Here is a 21,043-nt window from a genome sequence, read left to right as displayed (position 1 = left end):
CGCCTCTTTCCCCGCCCCCGCTCCCGAATTGGTGCAGGCCCTCAGACGGATCCCGCCTCCCTAAGATTGGCAGCACCACAGACTGCGGGGCCAGGCTCTCCAGTTAGCGTCAGCGCCTGGGCGGGTCCCGGAAGCCTCGGGCGTGCCTGGTAAGGTCCTGCCGTATCCGCCTCCTTCTTGTCCAGTTGTGGGAGGGGCTCTGGAGCCCCGGGACTCTAAGATGGCCAATGACGGAGACCCGTTGGGCCAGGCCAGGTCGCAGACAATGTCGACTGTTTGTTTAAGAAGCGTGGACTCTTGTCCTGAGTGTACCGAAGCTTTCAGCCTGCGGGACGGTGGTGCGATTTGCATTAGAGGTGCAGGGTGGGAGAGGAAATGCGCGTGGAGACTGGGCGCGTGCAATGGTGGGAGAGGTGTGGGGCAGGGGTGCGGGGAGTGGCGGTGAAGAGAAGAGGACCCATCGTAGAGTATTTAGGAGATGGAAGGTGAAGGTCTCTGCCCCCGATTGTGGATGTTCAGAAGGAGAAAGCATCATGACTCCCAGCCTTGGCCACCTGGCAGCTTACCTGAGATGGAGAAGAGATAGGCCGATTTCAGTTCTGGGCATATTTAGTTGGAGGTGCCTGAGGGGCCTCTAGTACAGGTGACCAGGAGTCAATGCAATGCGCTGACATCTGCGAGAGGCCCGGCTTTATTAGAGATATGGGAGTTCTCTGCTTCCAGCTTCCCTGGAGCTGCGGAGAGTGAGCTAGGGTCGCGTCTTCCCAGTGTGAATAGCAAGGACAGCCTCGGTTTCCCCTTTTCCCCTCTTCTGCGCTATCACCAACTAAATATTTGAAAAGGTCAATATTGAGGTCTGTTTCTTATCTTTCTTTTTTGTATACTTATTGTTTCCTTTAAACTTTGGATATAAATGTTTGGAAGAGTAGTGTAAACAAAATGACAACTTGAAAGACCTTTTTGGAAGATATGAAGGGCAGCCAGGCTGTGAAGAAGGCCTGGATGGGGAATTAGGGAGCTCAAGATCTAGACCCAGTTTCGCTCATTATTCTTTGAGCTTCAGTTCGCTCCAAGGTGAAATGGGACACATCATAAATGTTCCTAGTGGGGTCTGGTGGCTCACACCTGTAATCCCAGCACTTTGGGAGGCCGGAGCAGGAGATCACTTGAACCCAGGAGTTCGGGACCAGCCTGGGCAACATGGCGAGCCTCCGTCTCTACTAAAAATACAAAAATGATCCAGGCATGTTGACGAGGGGCTGTTATCCCATCTACTTGGGGGACTGAGGTGGGAGGATCGCTTGAACCCAGGAGGCAGAGGCTGCAGTGAACCGTGATTGCACCACTGCACTCCAGCATGGGCTACACAAAGCAAGACTCTGTCTCAAAAATTAATAAAAATAAACAAACAAACAAATGTTCCCTATGGCCTTGTGAAGAGCAAAGGAAGTAACTCATGTGAATACTCTCAGGACCCATAAAATAAAAGACTAGTAAATTAACCCCAATTAAATTTAAGCACATCAAAATTTCAAAAAAAGTTAGATAATATGAGAAAAAATCAGGACACACTTTAACACATAAGTTTTCTTATTGAACCAAGGGCTCATACAAATCATTAAGCAATTTTCAGACAACCCCATAGACAAAAAGAATGCATTAGACATGGAAAGATACTTTGTGGAAAAATTAATTGACATGACTAACAAAGCTATAAAAAGATGCAGAACCTCACTCATTGTTAGGGAATTAAAAATTAAAGCAAGGAGAGGCTTTTTTAAAACCTATTGATGGACAGACATGAAGAAGTTTGTTTATACCCTGTGTTGGTGAGGGTATGGAGAAATAGTTATACACTGTGGATGAGAGTCTAAATGTATGCAACCTCCTGGGAACAGAATAACAACATGTATTAAAATTTTACTCTACTTGTTCTTTGATCCAGTGACTCTTCCTGCACAAAGATGTATAAAATTAATCTTGCAACTGGAAGCAACCTATTTAACAGTATATTAAACAAAGTTACAGAACATCCATTTAGTGGAATATTATGTAGCCATCAAAATAACCTAGCACAGATGGTGGAAAGTGGGGGTGAAGCAGATCCCCTGCAGGACTATAATAGCACTATTTTGCTCCTAGGAAATGGGAACGTCTGGATATACAAAATATTTGGAGAAGCAAACTGTTTGTCCCCGAGGCCTGTGACAAACTGGAAGTAGGAGATTGGTGAGGTTGGGGCAGCCTTGGGGCAGGCCACTCATCTATTTTATCACTGGAGGCTGGCACGGGGCAGCGTGAGCAGATGGTTGGAATAGAGAGCTGGTTCCCAGGGGCCTGGGACAGAAATCTATTTTGTAGTCTGTCTGAGGCTGCAGTTTGGAGCTGAAGGGGATGGAGGAATGACAGCTCTGGAGATTCCGTAGATCAGAGCCCTTCCCACAAGGTCCTGAGAGGCCTCTGAGTCACCCAGTTGTCCACCAGACTTCATCAAAGTCCCAGTTGAATTTTTATTAGGTGTATATGGGGGTAGGTAGTCCAGTAGCTTCTAACTCACACCACCACCAGACAAACTATAGAGGGGATGGGCCCAAGTGTCCACATGCTCCAATCTTACAAGGCCCTGAATAGAGTGCAGTGTCTGCTTTCCACTTAGACACTGATGAAGAATTGCATGCATATTTACTAAGTTAGCTTGGGCAGATGCTATGTGAATCTACAAATGTAAGCATGTCTATGTTTATTGTTTACTCAGCAACAGCTAATCATTACTCAGCACTTACTTCTTGCTAGCCACTATCCTAAGCACTTTACCTGTATTGGGCCATTTAACTTCACAACAATACCGCAGCACCATTTTGCAATGGGAGTAGTAGGGTATCCAAGGCCATACAGCTGGGAAGTGGCAGAGCTATGGCAAATATCCGATTTCTCTTTCCAAAGGCCACGTGTTTACGCATATGCTTTACTGTCTACTACATCCTATGAGTATATGTAGTGTTAAGTGTGAAATGTGCAAAGATAAAACAACAACCTGCAAACTCTAAAAAGAAGGAAAACACACACACAGAGTAGCTGGAAAATATTACCTTAGGCTAGGGAAGTTAGTCTTTTAGAGATGTGCAGAAAACTTTGCTTTAATTTTCCTGGCACTCGTGAATTCTGAGACAAAAGGGGTGACTAAAGGAAGCATTCTGAGGTTACTAAGATATTTACTGAACTACTCTTATCGAAAGGAATTCACTCTTTAATGGATATTATAGTCTGATCTTTGAGAACTGAGAGGAGTTTGTTATGTAGGTGTTTTTAGGAGAGATTTTAATAATGCTGTGGATCATGTCCTCAATAATAGTTTGACCAAAGGCAGAAACGTACACTCCCGTGGACTGTTGCTAAAATACAAAGCAATGTTGTGAAACCACAGTTATGCAAAGGCATTTTGACAGTGTAGGTTTGTGGCTTTCTGTTCCTGCAACTTAGACAAGGGCTAGAGTTCAGGGAAGGGAAAGGGATAACTGATTATCATGTGGTGCTTTTGTCAGGAGCTTTATGAGCTCCTTTCACAGCAATGATGGTTGATGTTTACAGAAAAATGAACAAAGGTGTTGACTAGGCAATCAATTCTCAGAAGAGGAAATGCAAATGGCCAGTTGACTTAGGGAGAGATGATAACAATCAAAAGTGCAATTTAATTAAAATAAGTTGGTATAATTTTTTCATCAGATTGGCAAAAATGAGATGGTGTGACAGTATCAGGCCTTGGTGAGGCTATAAGGAAATAGCCCTCTCATGCTCTAGAGGAAGTGTGCACAGACGTCTGGACTTGTGAGGACTAATAAAGGAGCTGCTAGTGAAAATGAACATGCTCATCTCTTGTGAGCTAGGGATTTCTCTTTTTGGAGGACCGATATTCATTTCTAAGTAAACACTGGCACATGTGTGTGCCAAGAAGATACATGAAGACGGACATATAAAAGATGTTTAGTGCAACATTATTTTCAGCAGCAAAGAAGTAGAAATGATTTCAATGTCCATCAGTAAAAAAAAAATGGATCAATATTATGTAGTTTATTCACACGATGAAATACTTTGCTACAGTCATAATGAGTTTGGTCTTTTTTTTGCTAAAAATATAAATATGTGCATTAATACATGCAGTATAATACTGTTTACTTAAGATGTGCTTACACATTGTTTATGGATGCTTATACATACTCACACATACAACATATAAAACTATAAACGATTGGTCAATGGCTGTACTCCAAACTCTTCCTAGTGTGAAGGGAATGAGACTCTGTGTAGGGATTAGAGTAGGCTTTGACTGTATCTGTAATATTTTCTGTATTATTAATAGTAACAAAATGGCTAAATGGAAATAAAATTCCAATCTTGGCAGTTGTTGACCCTCACAGTAGGAATATTGGTGCTTGTCCCAGTAGACTTTGCACTATTCTATGTCTTTTAAATTTAATTAAATTAAAGACCTAACCCAACAGTAAGTGCCAGAGTGCATGTGAGCTGTGTTTTGCCTTGGAGAGTGATACTCATACTTTCAAGGCTGTTTGGCCACTCTCAGATTTTCTTAGGAATGTCTCAGGACCTGCTTGTCCTCAAGTCCTAAAGAAGCACCTCCCCACTCCCACACAGACAATGGTGCTCCCACAGGTGTCTGGAGGAAAGGCCAGCCTTTTCCACAATATGTTTTAATGTCCCAGGGAGCTCGAGGCCACAGTCCCAGACCAAGCGTCTGGAAGAGGGGACCATCATCATGAACCTCCCATGAGCATCTCTATCTCAAAAGCACATTTCCATGGCATTGTAGAACATTGAATCTTGAGCAGACTGCAACCTCTTGGATTTGTCATGTCAAGATATTTGAAAATACGTCCACTCCTTTTCCTAAATTTCAGGAGAGGTGTTAATCTGTGTGTACTTTTAAAATGGTGGTATTTACACTGGACTTTTCTTTCTGTTTAGAATTGGTGATATATCTTAGAATATAACCCTGTGATTCATTCATTAGGACAGTTCTTTCATTTATTTGTTCACCCATTCACATTCAACAGATGTTTATTATCTGTGGTTGGCCTCCAAGATTGCTGCTCCCTAGTATACATGCCCTATATAATCTTCTTCCCTTGAGTATGCTGGCACTTGTGTATATGATGATATTTTACTCCCAGATAGAGTAAAAGTGAAGTGATTTTGAAGATGTAATGAGATCTCCACTCAGTTAACTCTGAGTTAATCAAAAGAGAGTATCTGGGTGGGCCTGACCTAATCAGGTGAGCCCTTTTAAAAAGTGGGTTCAGGCTTTCCCTGGAAGGAAAGAGATTCAAAACTGAAGAAACACTCTCTTTCTGGCTTTGAAGATGCAAACAGCCATGCTGTGGAGAGGGCCTTGTGGCAGGGAGTTGCGGGCAGCCTCTAGGAGTGGAGGGCCTCAGTCCTAGGACCTCAAAGAAATGAATTCTGCCAGTAATCACCTGAGCTCGGAAAAGGACTCTGAACCTCAAATGGGATGCCAGCTGTGGCAGACACCTGGATTATAGCCTGGTGAGACCCTGAGCTCAGGATCCACCTAAGCTGGGCCTGGACTCCTGATCCATGGAAACTGAGATGCTAAGTCTGCATTCTTTTAAGCCTACTAAATTTGTTATACAGTAATAGAAAACGAATACGATATCTAAGTGTCAGTTACTGAGAATGCAGAATGAATACAACACCATTCTTGCTGCAAAGACACAATCTGGTGGAAGAGACAAATGTTTAAAAGACACAATTTAGAGTGAAGAGAGTTATCCTGGAAATTTGAATCAGGGTGTGCTCCTGGTTAACCATGGCAGATTGAACACACTGCTGCCCAAACCCTGCAGAATGCCCGTAGAGGAATCCAAGGACATCAGCCCATAAAGGTGAAGATGATGTGAAGGGGACAGGGGGTGTGGGGGGAAACAGCGCTGTTCTTCCCTCTGGACTTACTGGCTGGGTGGTGTAAACCTGGCATTTTCTGTGGCTGTGATTTCCTTCTCCATTGACTACATAGAGGAAGCCTGTTGCCAGTAGGAGAAAATGAGGTCAACAAACATCAAAATAGAGCAGAGAGGTGAAAAGAGATTCCCGAGGATGCTTTAATGCCCTGGCTCCAGTTGGGCCTAAGGCTAACTTGATTCCCACCCTTCCCAGTTAAGCAAACCAGTAAACCTTAGGGATAAATCATGGATTATTTCCAATCTAAGTGTCCTGATTTATTAATACAGATATCCTGCCCAGTTAGCACAGTAAAATAAGTTCTCAATAAATGTTATTTACTCTTGTCATTACTAAACTGATTATTCATACAAACTAAGCATTGTGATATCTTTAAGGGTGGCCACCTGATTTGGGGTGCTTATTAGAGAAGATGACTTTTGTCTGTTGAAAGACAGCATTGCAATACAAACAGTTCACTCGTATCATTCCGATATCCCAGGTGAGGCTTCAGCAGGCAGGATGAGATCTCTGGCTTGCTTATGATTTGTGGTCAACCCAAAAGGAGGCAAAGCACTGAGTTTCATTGAAATGATAGCCTGATGTGCTTCTGGATGCAAAGAGCCCCAAGGAAACAATCCACGCATGGGTGGTAGTGTTGCAGTGGGTAGTGTCAGACATGAGCAGACCGTGGGGGCTCCTGCCAACGAAATGTTGTGGGACAAAGATGGGAGACACCGAACAGAGTGAGTTCAGGGAAGTTCTTTATTAAAAGGTGATCACCTGGCTCAGTAGGACTAGTGTCCAGGAAAGTCTGAGCCCTGGACAAAGAAAGCAGCCACCTTTTAAGCAGTCAGTGGCCAGGAGCTACATGAGGCAGGAAGCGTGTTACAGAAGCGAGAACAAAGGCAGTTGATCAATCTTTTACGTTTATCTACACTACATGTTCCACATCCCTTGGAAGCCATGTTTCTGCATCAACCTTGTAATTTTGCAGCTGCACTAGGGAGGTGACGCAGGAACTCACTGAGCCTCAAGGAATGTGAAACTAGCAAGTACAGATAAGGCTTGCTGAGCACAGAAGGAAAAACAGGCAGTTAGTATTCTTCTTTAACTTACACTATTGGGGAGCTACACTACACTTAGCTTTTGAAGGAAAAAGTAAAAATTTTTGGTTGTCTTTGATTATACTTGTAAAATTCATGAATTCCTTCTTCAACACAACCCCCAGGAATGTCAGGCGACCATCAGGTGATGGTCAGGTGGCTGTTAGTTGTCTCTCTAAAATAATAATTGGTCACAGCTGGCACCAGGGAAAGACAGTCTCTCAATAGATAGAAAAAACCTGAAACTGGTGGTCAGCAGCTTCCAGATGAAATGTCAGGAGTTGGGTGAGTGGGCTCAAGGATGCGCACTAAAAGACAAAATGGAGCATTCCGGTGGTAAGGGAAGAACCTTGAGTGAGCATGTGCACAACTCCAGTAAACACACTGCGCATGCTCCCCTCCCAAGCGCTAGCAGGCCACTACTGCGCATGCGGACAGACCACCCCAAGGGAAGAAAGGGAAGAATGGGGGAGAAGTAACGCAAGACACCGGAAGCATGACAACGTGTAAAACCCCAAGTCAGAGGTCAAATGGTGCACTCGATCTCTCAAGTCGCCTGCTTGCCCCTCTAGTAAATATATTTCACGTTCTTCCATTCCTGCTTTAAAGCTTTTCAGTAAACTTTCATGCCTGCTCTAAAAGTTGCCTCAGTCTCTCCTTCTGTCTTGTGCCCCTCTGCCAAATTCTTCTGAGGAGGCAAGTATTGAGGTTGCTGCAGACACGTAATGATTCGCTGCTGGTAACATACTTTGGTACCACCTAACTCGGATACATTTGGCTAACAGTAGCTGTAGAATAGGTACCTGTAGCCCTGTCAGCCTCAGAGCCTCAGCTAGCAGCGGCTGGCCATGCCCCTCAGGTCTCTAACACACGTGTTCACCTCTTTTTCCAGAAAGGGAGATGCCATGTGCTGGCCCAGCACTCCAATAGGGGCCTGACCTCTAGGAACCGGACACTGGAGGAAGCCTAGACATTTGAACAAATCAAGTCATCCAGATCCATGGTCAGCTCCTGCCCTGACTTGGCCTTCCTCCTGCTGGGCTGGCCCACGGACCTCGGGAACCTGCCCTGGCTGTGGGTGACCTGCAGGTACTGGTCAGCACTGCTGTTCTGCTGGTCACTGCTGGATGCTGCCGACACGGAGTCAGATTCCGTGAGGGATGGCTCAAACCTGGGCTTCCCTCTGGGCTTCAGAGGGGGCTGTGGGTATTGGAAATTCCGGGATCGTGGCTTTTTGGGCACATAGGCTGGCCTCTCAAGGTGACCCTCAAAATCTTCCTTCCACAACTTGTAGTGCACCCTCCCCTGGTGCTTGGGAGCCAGGTTCTGACTTTCGGACCTCTCCCCAATATAAAAATGAGGAGCCTGACGGAGGTCTATCAGAGAGCGTGGGGGAAGAGACTGTTTGATCCAGTCTCTCCTTGGCGTCTCTTCCTCTTCTTCACTCAGCTGTGGGGAGGGAGGCTGGCAGGGGACCCAGGATGCATATTGTTGCATGTTCCTAGGGTACAGCTCCACAATGTCACCTGAAGCATCTATCTTGAAATGTCTTTCTGGCCAGACATTTAGATGTTTTTTCTTGTAAGAGTCACGTTCATTAACGACATAGTATCTGGGGGTGTGGGGCTTGGGACCCTGTGTCACCAAAGTCGAGGCCTCTGGTCCACGGTGAGGTGGGTTCATTTGCTGAAAGTCTTTTCGGAAAAGAGGTTCTGAGTGTACATCTTCGATGTGCTTTGTAAATGTCATAGGTGTGCGCGATCTGTTCCTGTGAAGGTCGCTGGTGCTTGCACACAGACCACGCAGATACCTGTAAGACAGGGGCGGTTAAGTAGCTGTGGCTTTGGTGGTCTCAGAGCCCCACACCTGAGGACTGTGAGCTGTCAGCGGTTCTCTGAGCATTTTCACTGAGGCTGGTTCCAACTGGATAGTGAGTGTTCTGTGGATTGTGAGCACAGAGACATTTGGGGGACTGGGGTAAACAGTTTTGTTTACTACTGGCATTTTCAGAACCCTAAATCAGTGATGTACACGTGAGTCTCCACGAAGAGTGCAGAGCGAGGGGTACTGTGCTAGTGTATTTCATCACAGAGCCCTCTTTGCGTCAGGAGGCACATAGTGGGACTAGTGTCTGTGAAGCACATGTTAGGAACACAGTTTCTCATCCTTTCTGCTAAGCAGCTGTCTGACTTTTCAAGCACTTCTCTGAGTTTCCACGGGTGGCTGGAGGGGAGTTGTACATATTAAACAGTTTTTCCCTGGCCAGGTACAGTGGTTCACACTTGCAATCCCAGCACTTTGGGAGGCCAAGGCAGGTGGATCACTTAAGGTCAGGAGTTTGAGACCAGCCTGGTCAAGATGGTGAAACCCGGTCTCTATTGAAAATACAAAAAATAGCCGGGTGTGGTGGTAGGTGCCTGTAATCCCAGCTACTTGGGAGGCTGAGGCAGGAGAATTGCTTGAACCTGGAAAGTGGAGGTTGCAGTGAGCCGAGATTGCTCCACTGCACTCCAACCTGGGTGACAAGAGCAAAACTGTCTCTCAAAAAAAAAAAAAAAAAAAAAGAAGTTCTTCCTGATAAAGACTTGATCTGTATGGTGGCTGTGGCTTGACCACTGGTGGCCTCCCAAGGAGTGTTTGGACCCTTTCTCCTTGTCAAGAACCCACAGAGACATGCAGACAACTCCTTATATAAGAAGACTTCAAGTTCTTTGCTAACTTAGTCATTATCTTTAAAAAAGAGAGCCCCTGTATTTTATCTATATTGCTTTCGCTGTGCTACATTCAGATCAAATGAATTTGGGCCACTGCAGGTCTATCCCCTTCATCTTTCCAGGGGTCCTACCTCCATTAAAGTAGGAAGGGATCTACTGCTTTCGTTGACCCCATGTAATGCATAAATGGTCTTGCCAATAACTTGACCAGACTAGAGCTAAAACATGGAAGATCTTGCCAATAATATGACCAGTGTGAAACTAAAAAATAAACAGTTATTTTCTTAGCCTAGACAAATGTTTATCCTAGGTTGACTAGAAGGTTTGCTTACAAGTTAAATGGCAGATAACCTAGGAGGAAGAATTTGTCCTGTTTGATAAACTTTGACACCCCCAGCCCGCCGCCATTTCTTCTCAGTACCAGCTGTCACAGTCTCCTGACCCCATGTCTTCTGGGAGAATTAGAATTTAATGGCCTTGGCCTCCTGAAGCTGCTGAGGCCTTCAGACCTCTCACTTTCCAGGTTTTCATCTGTGCTGCAGTGGAGCCTCACCTGTTAGTTTCATGCTCTAGCCTGGATTTGGAGACCCCAGGGAGAGGTGAGCTAGGAGCCCTGTCCCCTGGCCTGGGGCTCTGGGGCATGGACTGTGCGACTGTCTCTATCCTGCCACCCTTGCTGCTCCCTGAGTCAAAATGGACCACGTTGCCGTTGTTTTGGGGTGTGCCCGAGTGCGCAGAGGACAGCTGGCTGGTAAGATCACTGTTGTTTGGAAGCTTCTTGGTGCTTTCTTCCTGGGTCTGGATTCGGGCTGCAGGGAGAGGGAGGCATTGTGAGAAGACAGGTGTCGTGAGTTGCAAGAGTTTTATGACATCCAAGAGCTGGTCCACAAACAATTGAGATCACTTACAAATACACCTAACCAGTGGGCAACAAACATTCTGTAATTCAAATGATTTCATCCCTGAAAGTTGGAGCTGGGAGTGTAGGAGGAATCAAGTGAACACAGGGCTTTACAGTGCTCCATCTGATGCTCCCATGAGGCAAAGCAAGTACTTAACAGATATGGGGCTCCAGTTCCTTATCTATTCAATGGAGATAATAAAGCTTACACAACAATTACGATTCTTTGGAAACAGTTCACATGCATTCTGAAAAAAGATGTGGTCTTGAGCTGAAAAATGAACACCGGACAATGCTATTGTTATCCTGAAACAGTCTATGTGGGTTCTGGCTTTTGAAGGTGACCTGAACTAAAGTTAATTATGCTTAATGGGCAAATAAGTGATGACAATTAGAGAGGCATTTTATGGCGTGAGCCACAGCCACTTTCAGTAATCATTATCAATTGTAGGCTTCTCTCTGAAAAGCTGATGGAGCAAGCAAGCATAATCCTTAGGCCTTAGGGCTCTTGCTCAGGCATTTTTCTGGAGAGGAATAGGTCCCTTCCAATTGGTGAAGTATTGCAACAGCTGTATGAGCTAGCCCCTAGAGCCCTTCTGGGTCCCATTCTCATTCATGTACGCTGTGCCATGTTAATGGTGCCCAATAAGCCTTCTGGCTGACAGCACTCTGCTAGTGGTCCTGAGAAACAGATTCATCTCCTTCGAGCTGCCCTTGCCCACTTTCTTCCCTTCAGGCCACAGCACACTTCTACACCACATGCTTCCATTCTCCCTGCTCTGCAGGGACGGGACAGAACCTAAGGAGGCTCAGGGAAGGGACCTGAGAGGGAACATTGCAAGGAAGAGATGGGCCACGGAGAGAAAGTACACAAAAGTGAACCAAAGAGATTATTCGGGTTTTCATCCACATGAATGTGCTGATTTTCCTCTCCTACTTCAATACTTCCTTCTGGTTTTACACATGTTTTGGGATTATTCATGGGCCTGGATATGATATAAAAATTGAAGATTTAGAACAACATTTTTATCCCTAGACGTTATTTTATTGTGCCTAGTTACTTGTGAAAAACCACAGGTTATCAGGAATTTTTATTGGTAGTATACTGCAAACTACCTTAAATGGCTATATTTTTAAATGCCCACTAACTGAGACAGCAGATCTCTGCATTTAAAAAAAAAATTAGGACAGGCACAGTGGCTCACACCTGTAACCCCAGCACTTTGGGAGGCCAAGGTGGGTGGATCACGAGGTCAGGAGTTTGAGACCAGCCTGACCAACTATGGTGAAAATATAAAAATTAGCCGGGCATGATGGCATGTACCTGTAATGCCAGCTAGTCAGGAGGCTGAGGCAAGAGAATCACTTGAACCTGGAAGATGGAGGTTGCAGTGAGCCGAGATCACGCCACTGCACTCCAGCCTGGGCGACAGAGCAAGACTCTGCCTCAAAACAAAACAAACAAACAAAAGAAGCAGAAATACTTACCTTCTACCATCTGGGCAACCTTTTTCTTATCCTCTGATCTTGCCTAAAATGCAAATGATATGCATGTTTGTTTTGGCTTTAGCAGGAAGTAGTAACAAATATTATTCCTGGGGGAAGAAAAAAAGATTTACATGCCATACTTCTTACCTTGGACCATGACTGTACTACTATTGCCCCCTGTGGACAGTATGCTCTGGGCTCGGGCCTGTTATTTGAGTGAATAAATGCAGATACCTGAGAGCTGAAGTTTTATGCCTAGCCAATTTTATTTAGGGACAGATAATTAATAGACCGTGTTTAGATTCTGCCTGTAATAGTTTGCCTGAATCACAAAGAAAAAAATATAGATCAACAACACTGGAGATGTATGTTTCCACCAAAACGGCCTTTGTAACTCCAAATGAACTTCAAATTAGAAGCGAATTTGTGTTTCTTTGCATGAATTGATGTTCATGGGAGGTTTTTTTGGTTTTTGCTTTTTGTTTTTTTCCTGATAGAAGTGGAAGGAGTATTTTTGCATGGGTGAGGTCAGGGAGGCATCTAGGGCGCCAAATTTCATGAGGTACTTATTTTCAGGGCTGTGAAAGGACAGAGTCAGCATTACACTTACAGAGCCTCCTTAAATGTGGTGCTTTGGGAGCCTCACTGGCCTCATCCCAGTCCTGGGATCCCCCCTGGGGGTCTGGAGGACCCAGGGCACTAAGGGAACACCTGGGGGATGTGGAGGAAGAGAAATTGTGGAAGTTTTGGGAATGTGTGTTTCCCTGGGACTGCTCTGAGAGAGAGGGTTTGAGCCCCGCGGAGAGAAGGTAATGACAGCCGCAATGAAAGGATATGAAAGAGGTGAGGCTTTAGGGACAAACAGTGCTGCTGGGCTCAGATGCCCAAGTTGACAAGGATTGGGAAGGGGCCCTTTCTCTCCCTTGCCAATCTACCAGAGCTCGCAGAAGTGCCCGGCACACTGAGGGCTTGGTGTGGTCACAGGAGGGCACCGAAAGGCTTGAGGCAGCAGCAAGTTCCCTTGAGAAGGAAGAAAAACAGGAGCAGGCTTCTTCCTAGCAAAGGTGAGCCATCCTTGGGTAGTCTTAGAAATAACTGTTGGACATCTGGGGATTGGTGGCCTTGCACCTTAGTGGGTGGCCAAGAGTCACAGAACCTTGAAGATGTGACCTCACTTGTATTTCCATGCTGGTGGGACATCAGTCATGTGGTTGACACACATTCATAATAGCAAAGTTCATTAAATACTTGCATTTTGGATCTGCATTTTGAGCTGGTGGTTGCTGAGCTTTAGCGACCGTGCGATGCTCTGGAGATAATAGATGAGCATGCTGGGACAGAACAACACAGGACAGTGAGTGAACTGCAACTCGCTTTTCTGCTTTTCAGACCACATTCCCTGCAGATAGTTGGCAGGAATGAGAGGCTCCCAGGCCAGATGTGGGCTACCCACTGACCCTCCACTAAGGACAAAATGTATCAGCAAATTCTCAAGTCAGTGAACACTGGGAGGGGGCCGCTTTTGTTTTCTTTTCCTGGCTTTCCACAGCACCCTCATTGACCTGGAATTCTGTGCTAGTGATAGCAATAGGGAAGACCTGAAAATGGGGGAGAAGTTTTGCAGTCTATCAAGCTAAGAGTACAGGATCCACTCACTTTTATTTTTTTCCTTTAAACCAAAACAAGCCAAAGCTACTCAGCCGAGTTGTGAAATTCCTTTTTGGGATTATTTAAATTTCTGGAAAATGAGATGATGATAATAATGGCATTCAGCCCCATTCTAGTGATCACAGTAATTGACCAAATGGTGTTGATGGATCAATAACCACCTCGACAGCAATGGAGTGCTCCCTCACAGCCCCTCGCTGAGACCCAGTGGCTGTGTCTCCATGGCACACTGCCTCATGTGACTCTGGTGTATGACTCAGAGTCCCTGTTGAGATCATCAGGCTCTAAGCCTAAGTGATTTTTGAATGAACTAATAAATTTTATATAATTATTGGAAAGCAGCGTTTTCTTGTTGGCCAAACACACAGAAGTCCCTCCAAAGCTGGCAGGTGTGGTACTCACAAAAGCAGGAGTACCCCAGGCAGGATGACCACGGGGCTACTGATGTGCCCAACCACGGAGCCAAACCACACGGGAAAGTCTTTCTCAATCGTTTCTGACACAATGTCATAAATTTTCTCTTGTCCACTGTGAGAAAGAAAAACATAACTCCAGATTTTATTGCTCTTGGCAGAAAGATGCTGCAAGACATCAGAAAATGGCTGGATGCCTGGAAGCCAATTCATAACATTCCTCAAATGATTTCATACTAATTAATACGGAGGATGGAAGATGGAGTCATTAATCACATTGCATGTATGTGTGTGTTCTAATCATGTACACTAAGGTAGACTAAATATTACATACATGTGTCAAAGCTGACTTGAATGCTAGATGAAGATGCTAGAGGGTTTTGCTTGAATACAGCTGGATAATATAGAAAAAAAAATGCTGTGCACTGTGTTTTAATAAAACCATTTTGTGTTTTGACCAGGTAGAATGTCCTCTAGCACAGAGCCATGCTGGTTTTCTTTTTCACTTTAAAAGGATTATATTTTTTAACATGAGCACAGAGATGATTATACTAAAGGTAGCCTGCTATTAAGGAAAGAGAACTGGTCTTGAATGTAAAACATGTGGGTTTGCAATCTTTTTATCCTGTTTACCTGCTCTGTCAGCCGGGAGGACAATTCAGTTCAATATGATTTAATTCCCCTATAGCTGTCAGTCGCTTTGGGCAGAGCTGGGAACGAAACTTACCTGAATGGCCCACAGTTTAGAGATGGCTTGTATCGGACAATAGCAAAAATAGTTGGCAGCATGCACAGAAACAGCATGAACAGGAGCATTGACAAGTAGAAGTTGTTGGATCTGCAGATAAATCAAATGCCATGCATTAAGTTCACTCCATAGCCAGTTGCCAGGGTTGCATATGCCCAAAGAGCTGCCACAAAAACGGTTGCCCTGACTCTTTGCAAACTAAAAATCCTCCTCTCAGGGTTACCTGTGAATGGATCTGTCATAGGATCACATGCAGCTTAGAAACCTAGAAATCAGTATTCAAAGGAACTTCAAACTTCTCCCACCCAACCTGTTGATCTAATAAACATTTGCTGAGCACCTGTTCACCTCAAACCCTGGCACCCAGGAGTTCCACACAGTAAACTCAATTTATGGAAAAATCTTAGAAGCATTGCCCATCCATCTGGGTCCTTACCTAATGGTTCCCTCTGCTATTCCCAGGCTTAAACTTGTCTCTTATGTCTCGGGATGGTTTGGCTCTTTTGTTTATGATTCCTGACTCTCTCACTTGGGTGTGATTTGCACTCAACTTCTCTGCACATGGCTGCCCAGGGTATGTGTTATGTCTGATTAAGTCCTGGTTCCTGAGCCCTAAGCTAGTGTCAGGGAGTTTGGATGCCCAGGGCTCCCCTGAGGGCAGCTTAGACCTGTTTGGTGTGCAAGGCCCTGTACACAGTTCAGAAAAGAGAATGAGGGGTCAATCTAGTTACTTTCAACTAGTACTCTCTGTTGGTCTGTTTCTCTGTCTCTCTCTCATGAAAAAGACTTGACTAGAAGAGAATAGAAAATTTCAGAGAGCACAGAATGTAGTAAGAAAGTGGTAAGTTGTGAAACTTCGTTCTCTTTCTCTATCCACAGACACACATACATACATACATATAATAAATATATATACATATGTACAATATATATAAATATATCAAAACATATATCTCTGAATGTATTAACATATGTGTGCTGTCACCAGATAAAATGTAAATGCATTGTCAAGTAGGTCATGAGCAAAAAGTTTGAAAGCCACTGATACGGACACACATAACCATTATGTCAAAGTAAAATAACCGAATCAAAGTATTTAGAATGTGTTATGAATTCACCAAAATGACTAAAATTAAAACAGATAAAAGAATAAGTGTTGGCAAGGTTATAGAACAATTGGAACTCTCATATAATGCTGCTAGACATGTAAACTGGGGTGATCATTTTAGAAAACCTTTTGGTGCCATTTGCTAAAGGTGAACATACGCCTGCCCTGTGGCCCAGCAATTGCATTCCTAGGTATATATGCAACAAAGACACTTAGGATGTCCAAGACAGCATTACTCATTATGGCTAACAGCTGGAAGCAACCTACATGCCCATCAACAGGAGCCAAGGATAAAGAAATTGGGGTGTATTTCCTCACTGAGGTGAATCTCACAAACACAATGTTGAGTGGAAGCAGTTGGGCACAAAGGAGCACATACCGTGTGTGTGTGATCACGTTTGCATCAAGTAAAAGCTAGGCAAGCCTAATTATGCCATTAGAAGTTGGCAGTGATTGGAATCGCATGCAAGTAGGCATGCTCTGGGTACCATTTGTGTTTTGTTTTTTGATCTGAGTGCCTTGTGTTCAGTTTTTGAAAACTCATCAGGCTGAACATTTATGATTTGTATACTTTTTTCTAAAGGATTATTAAACTTTGGCAAAAAGTTTTAAAAGTGCCATGAGTTCAAGAGGAGTGAGGATTCATTGAAAGAGTAAGGCATTGGAAATGGCTCTTGGAGGAGATGAAATTGGAGGACAGGCAGGATTTTGACAGGAAGAGAGTTGGGGGGACTCCTTGCTAGAGGACCCCTGGGTAAGGCAGACATGGATTATATGTATACAGATATCTGCATGATCAGATCTTATTCTTACTCACCTTGAGGCTCGAAATACTTGCTGGTGGGGCACATTGCAGGTCAGCACAGCCCAGCTCCTCAGGTACATGAGCCCAATGAGTTTGAGAACGTTGAATGCTGGGAGACATGGGGAGAAGAAGGCCCCCATCCTGGAATCATGAGGAAGGTCAGTTTGCATCTCTTCTCTTCTAGCCTATCTCCCAGGACTATGGAAGCCCCATGTAGGAACATGGTTCTAAGACTTTGGGGCTTACACCCTATGCTTAAAGAACTGGAGAAGCCCCTGAAGTCCCGAGACCACAACCCTCCACCTTCTAAAGATAAGACAAGTCACTGAAGGTGGGTGTTGATCCTATTTAAAAATATTCTCTTTGCAAAGGACAACTGTTTGTCTCTCTTTTCACAGTTGAGCAAAGGAAAATCCTCTTCTGGGAAGGAGGCAAATAATGGATAACTACTGTTTGGGGCCAGCTCCTGGTTTTGTTTATCTATGATGAGGACTATGTTAATAAATTACTGACTTTCAGGTTTAATCAACATATGTTGAGCACCTAGTTTTGCTGGATATGGCATTAAGCATCCTCACATATTTCAGTTTGTTTACTCTTCTGCAATAGTGATAGAAGAGGTAAATATCCAGTTGATAGACAACAAGGGTAGATATGGGGAAACCAAAGACATGTTGCTAAGCCAGACCCTGTATCATCCAAACCTGGGAGACTTGGGGAGTGAAATAACTGAGCCCACAGGCAAGAACCAGATGATCCCAGGAAAGCTGGGACTTATGGTCACCCTGAAAAGAAATGTCAACTAGGCGACAAAACCCATGTCTTCAGACTTCAGTCTAAATCAGTTTATATTGGATATGCATTCAATCTAATACTTATGGAATTTGGGTTTAGTGGTGTGAAAATAAGCATAGACATAAGAATATGTTCATAAGTAAAATGTTTCTAACAAGAAATGTTCAGTTGTCACTATCTGTTGGATGTTAGGCAAGACACTTAGCTTCTCTGCATTTCAGTTTTCTCATCTTTAAAAAGGGGAAGGTAATGGCAGTTACCTCAAGGGTTTACTATAAGGATTAAATTAGTTACTATAGGTAGAAAAGTACTTGATATCTAGCACTGTTAAATAAGTGTCACATATTATTTATTTTTATTTATTTATTTATTTATTTTTTGAGATGGAGTTTTGCTCTGTCACCCAGGCTAGAGTGCAGTGGCATGATCTCGGCTCACTGCAAGCTCCGCCTCCCGGGTTCATGTCATTCTCCTGCCTCAGCCTCCCGAGTAGCTGGGACTACAGGTACCCGCCATCATGCCTGGCTAACTTTTTGTATTTTTCAATAGAGACAGGGTTTCAGCGTGTTAGCCAGGATGGTCTCAATCTCCTGACCTCGTGATCCACCCGCCTCAGCCTCCCAAAATGCTGGGATTACAGGTGTGAGCCACTGCGCCCGGCCAATGTCACGTATTATTTTTAATACTGTATTTGTAAAGATATTTTGCAAAATACAGCAGACTATAAGAACACAGAATTTGACAGGAGGCATATTACTTTATACCTCTCAATTGCCATGTATTTTACTGAATTATTATGAAGAGAGAGAGTGTTTTCTGGATGTATGGAACGTCCCAGGTTCTTCTTTTTTGTTTGCTTGTGTTTTAACAAATAGCACTATTTCTGGTCCAACAGGTAAAACCAGAGATGGTGGGATCATTTAAGGAGCTCTCCATTGCGGCCCACAGACACACACATATGTGTGGGTGGGATCACAGGACCCCTTCAGCTCCTCAGTGTCTTCAAGGACAGGATTGCCATGGCCTGGGAGGTGCCATGGGTGAACAGACTTCCCTACTTCCTGCCTCCCCAAGGGTGGGCCTGCAGTCTGGGGGATGGCTGTGCTCCTGGGCCCAGTGTCTAAGTGAAAATTAGGAGGAAAATGGAGGGAGAGTGGCGAGCGAGGACAGACTGGCCAAGGTCCCCCGCAGCCACTCCTGAAGTCCTCACTAAGGAGAAGCAGCCTCTCCTCCCAGCCTTACCCTAGTCCTCCCTAAGAGTGTATTCTGCTAGTTTCTGTGCAGATTTTTTTTTGGGCTGTGACCAATAGTAGCTTAAACATGGATTATTTTCTTTTTAATTTCTTCCTGCAAATTTCTTAGGAAATCATCAATAAAATTAATATACATGTGAAATAGTTCTCTTGGAAACATCCTTTCTTAATGCTTATAACTGTGTTTATTATGGCCATGCCCCATCCAGACTAAGTAAATTAAAATCTTAGCCCAGATGAGATGTAAGCAAAGGCAAGAAGAAACTTTGATACCTACCAAATCATTCCTTGGTTGTAGACTAAATGTAGCACATTCTCAGCTATTTTGAATTCTCCATATTCAGGCTACAAGAGAAAATAAACTTGTGCATTAAACAAGTTCCAAAGTTCTTTGCATGAACCCACTTATTACAGACACTTATATAGACTTCTTTGCTTTTATGAGCACTTAGAGATCAGTGCTTGTGGGGCCCTCCCAGCAAATGGTAAATGTTAAGAAGGGGTGGGGCTGGGCATTGTAACTTGTGCTGTAACCCCAGCACTTCGGGAGGCTGAGGCAGGAGTTCAAGTCAGGAGTTCAAGGCCAACCTGGGCAACATAGTGAGACCTCGTCTCTACAAAAAAATTTTAAAACTAGCTGGGCATGGTGGCACATGCCTGTAGTTCCAGCTACTTGGGAGGCTGAGGCAGGAGGATTGCTTGAGCGAGACCCTGTCTCAAAAAAGAAACAAAAAAAACAAGGAAGTAAAAGCTCAGCTTTCTGCACCTATCTCCTCTTCCCACTTGTATTCTCTTTCCATGTGTGCCCCTCAGCTATGCTGGACTGTTTCGCAGCCTCAGCATGAGAAAGGATGGATTTGGCCATATAAACTTTCCCAACAGACACAGCATTTTACTTACAAACTTGTTTTCCAGATCCCAACACCAGTAGTCACTTAAGTACCGCACGAAAAGTCCTCGGAAGAAGTCTATGAGCAGAATGCTCGCCACGGTGAAGAGCATGTCAATGATGGAGAGCTTCAGCATCTCCTGAAACACAGGGTGTCCCTGGATGCCACCATGCCCCACCCTTCCCACGGTCACTCTTCCTTCGGGGTGCTCCTAATCTCTGTTCATTGCTGTGGGCCCCAGCCAGTGGGCCCCTCCAATGGCATCCTCATTTCTCATATTTGTAAGTTGCAGTGGGCAGAGGACTGGGCTTCTGGTACATAAACGGTGCTCAATAAACATTGGGTAATTTGAATGTGAATTTTGATATCTGAGGCCAGCATCACATGAAACTAGGAAGGAATATAAGGTCTGTGGTTCTGAGCTGCTGGAGGCTCGAGGCCGGCGACTCATTTCCATGGGCTAATACCTTGGTGTTGAGGTTTTCTGTACAACATGGTTAAGGGTACAGATTTTGGAGCAAATTCCTGGGCTTAGGACTTCATTGTGCTCTTTACTATCTGTGTCCTTGGGCAAGTACTTGACCACCTGTGCCTCAGTTTCCTCATCTGTGCCTATAAGGTTAACAATAATAGGACTCTTATGAGGACCAAGCATTTGGAACAGGACCCAGCACATGGTCAATACTGTCTGAGTCTTTGCACTGATTATTTTTCTTTTCTAATTTTGAGACTTGGAAAATCATAAACCTCACTGAACTTTTCTTTCTTTTTCTATAAGATGGGGCAGGGACAGCTCAGAGAGTTGCAGGGGTTAAGTGATGAGATGGATATGACAGCACTTTGTAAGGGTAAAGAGAACCACCTGACCGACGTATGTCTCCCAGCACTGGTCTTGTGGACTCTGAGGGTAGAGGCTAGTCCTGTTCGCCTTTATGAGAGGCATGGTGTAAGCTGAAATGCTGGTCTCTTCCAAGGCCCATGTGCTGTTTCTCCTGAGCCCCATTCCAGGCCGAGATGTGGACCATTTCTCTTCTTCAGGGGCTGTCCTGGTTGCAAAGAAGGTGGTAGAATCTATCCAATGACTTGTGTTATTTTTGGTAGCCATTTCCTAGGGAGAGAGAGAGGGAGGGAAGGAGGTGAGAAAGAAAAATGGCGGTCCACATATTTGTAAATGAGAATCC

General features: G+C 44.5%; 1 protein-coding gene and 1 long non-coding RNA gene across 2 annotated transcripts in view; one reads left to right on the top strand and one right to left on the bottom strand.

Annotated features, from left to right (window-relative positions):
* The first annotated feature begins 129 nt into the window (after nucleotides 1–129).
* The window catches only part of LOC105542237, a 114,529-nt gene continuing 93,615 nt past the window's right edge, over nucleotides 130–21,043 (top strand). Inside the window, exons 1-3 of the long non-coding RNA XR_001006438.1 lie at nucleotides 130–356; nucleotides 7,972–8,168; nucleotides 17,109–17,255. This is a non-coding gene — a long non-coding RNA (uncharacterized LOC105542237). The remainder of the gene's footprint in view (nucleotides 357–7,971; nucleotides 8,169–17,108; nucleotides 17,256–21,043) is intronic.
* Nucleotides 7,839–21,043, bottom strand: part of TMC3 (transmembrane channel-like 3) — a 40,850-nt gene continuing 27,645 nt past the window's right edge. Inside the window, exons 13-22 of the mRNA XM_011983682.1 lie at nucleotides 20,725–20,970; nucleotides 19,873–20,001; nucleotides 19,250–19,317; nucleotides 16,937–17,065; nucleotides 14,991–15,101; nucleotides 14,253–14,378; nucleotides 13,435–13,513; nucleotides 12,183–12,225; nucleotides 10,347–10,602; nucleotides 7,839–8,889 (exon numbers count right to left, since the gene is read on the bottom strand). Coding sequence (XP_011839072.1) covers nucleotides 8,046–8,889; nucleotides 10,347–10,602; nucleotides 12,183–12,225; nucleotides 13,435–13,513; nucleotides 14,253–14,378; nucleotides 14,991–15,101; nucleotides 16,937–17,065; nucleotides 19,250–19,317; nucleotides 19,873–20,001; nucleotides 20,725–20,970 — 2,031 coding nt within the window. The 3' untranslated portion in view covers nucleotides 7,839–8,045. The remainder of the gene's footprint in view (nucleotides 8,890–10,346; nucleotides 10,603–12,182; nucleotides 12,226–13,434; nucleotides 13,514–14,252; nucleotides 14,379–14,990; nucleotides 15,102–16,936; nucleotides 17,066–19,249; nucleotides 19,318–19,872; nucleotides 20,002–20,724; nucleotides 20,971–21,043) is intronic.

Source organism: Mandrillus leucophaeus, unplaced genomic scaffold (assembly GCF_000951045.1).
Source record: "Mandrillus leucophaeus isolate KB7577 unplaced genomic scaffold, Mleu.le_1.0 Scaffold254, whole genome shotgun sequence".
NCBI lineage: Eukaryota > Metazoa > Chordata > Mammalia > Primates > Cercopithecidae > Mandrillus > Mandrillus leucophaeus.
This window is presented reverse-complemented; position numbering and strand designations above follow the sequence as displayed.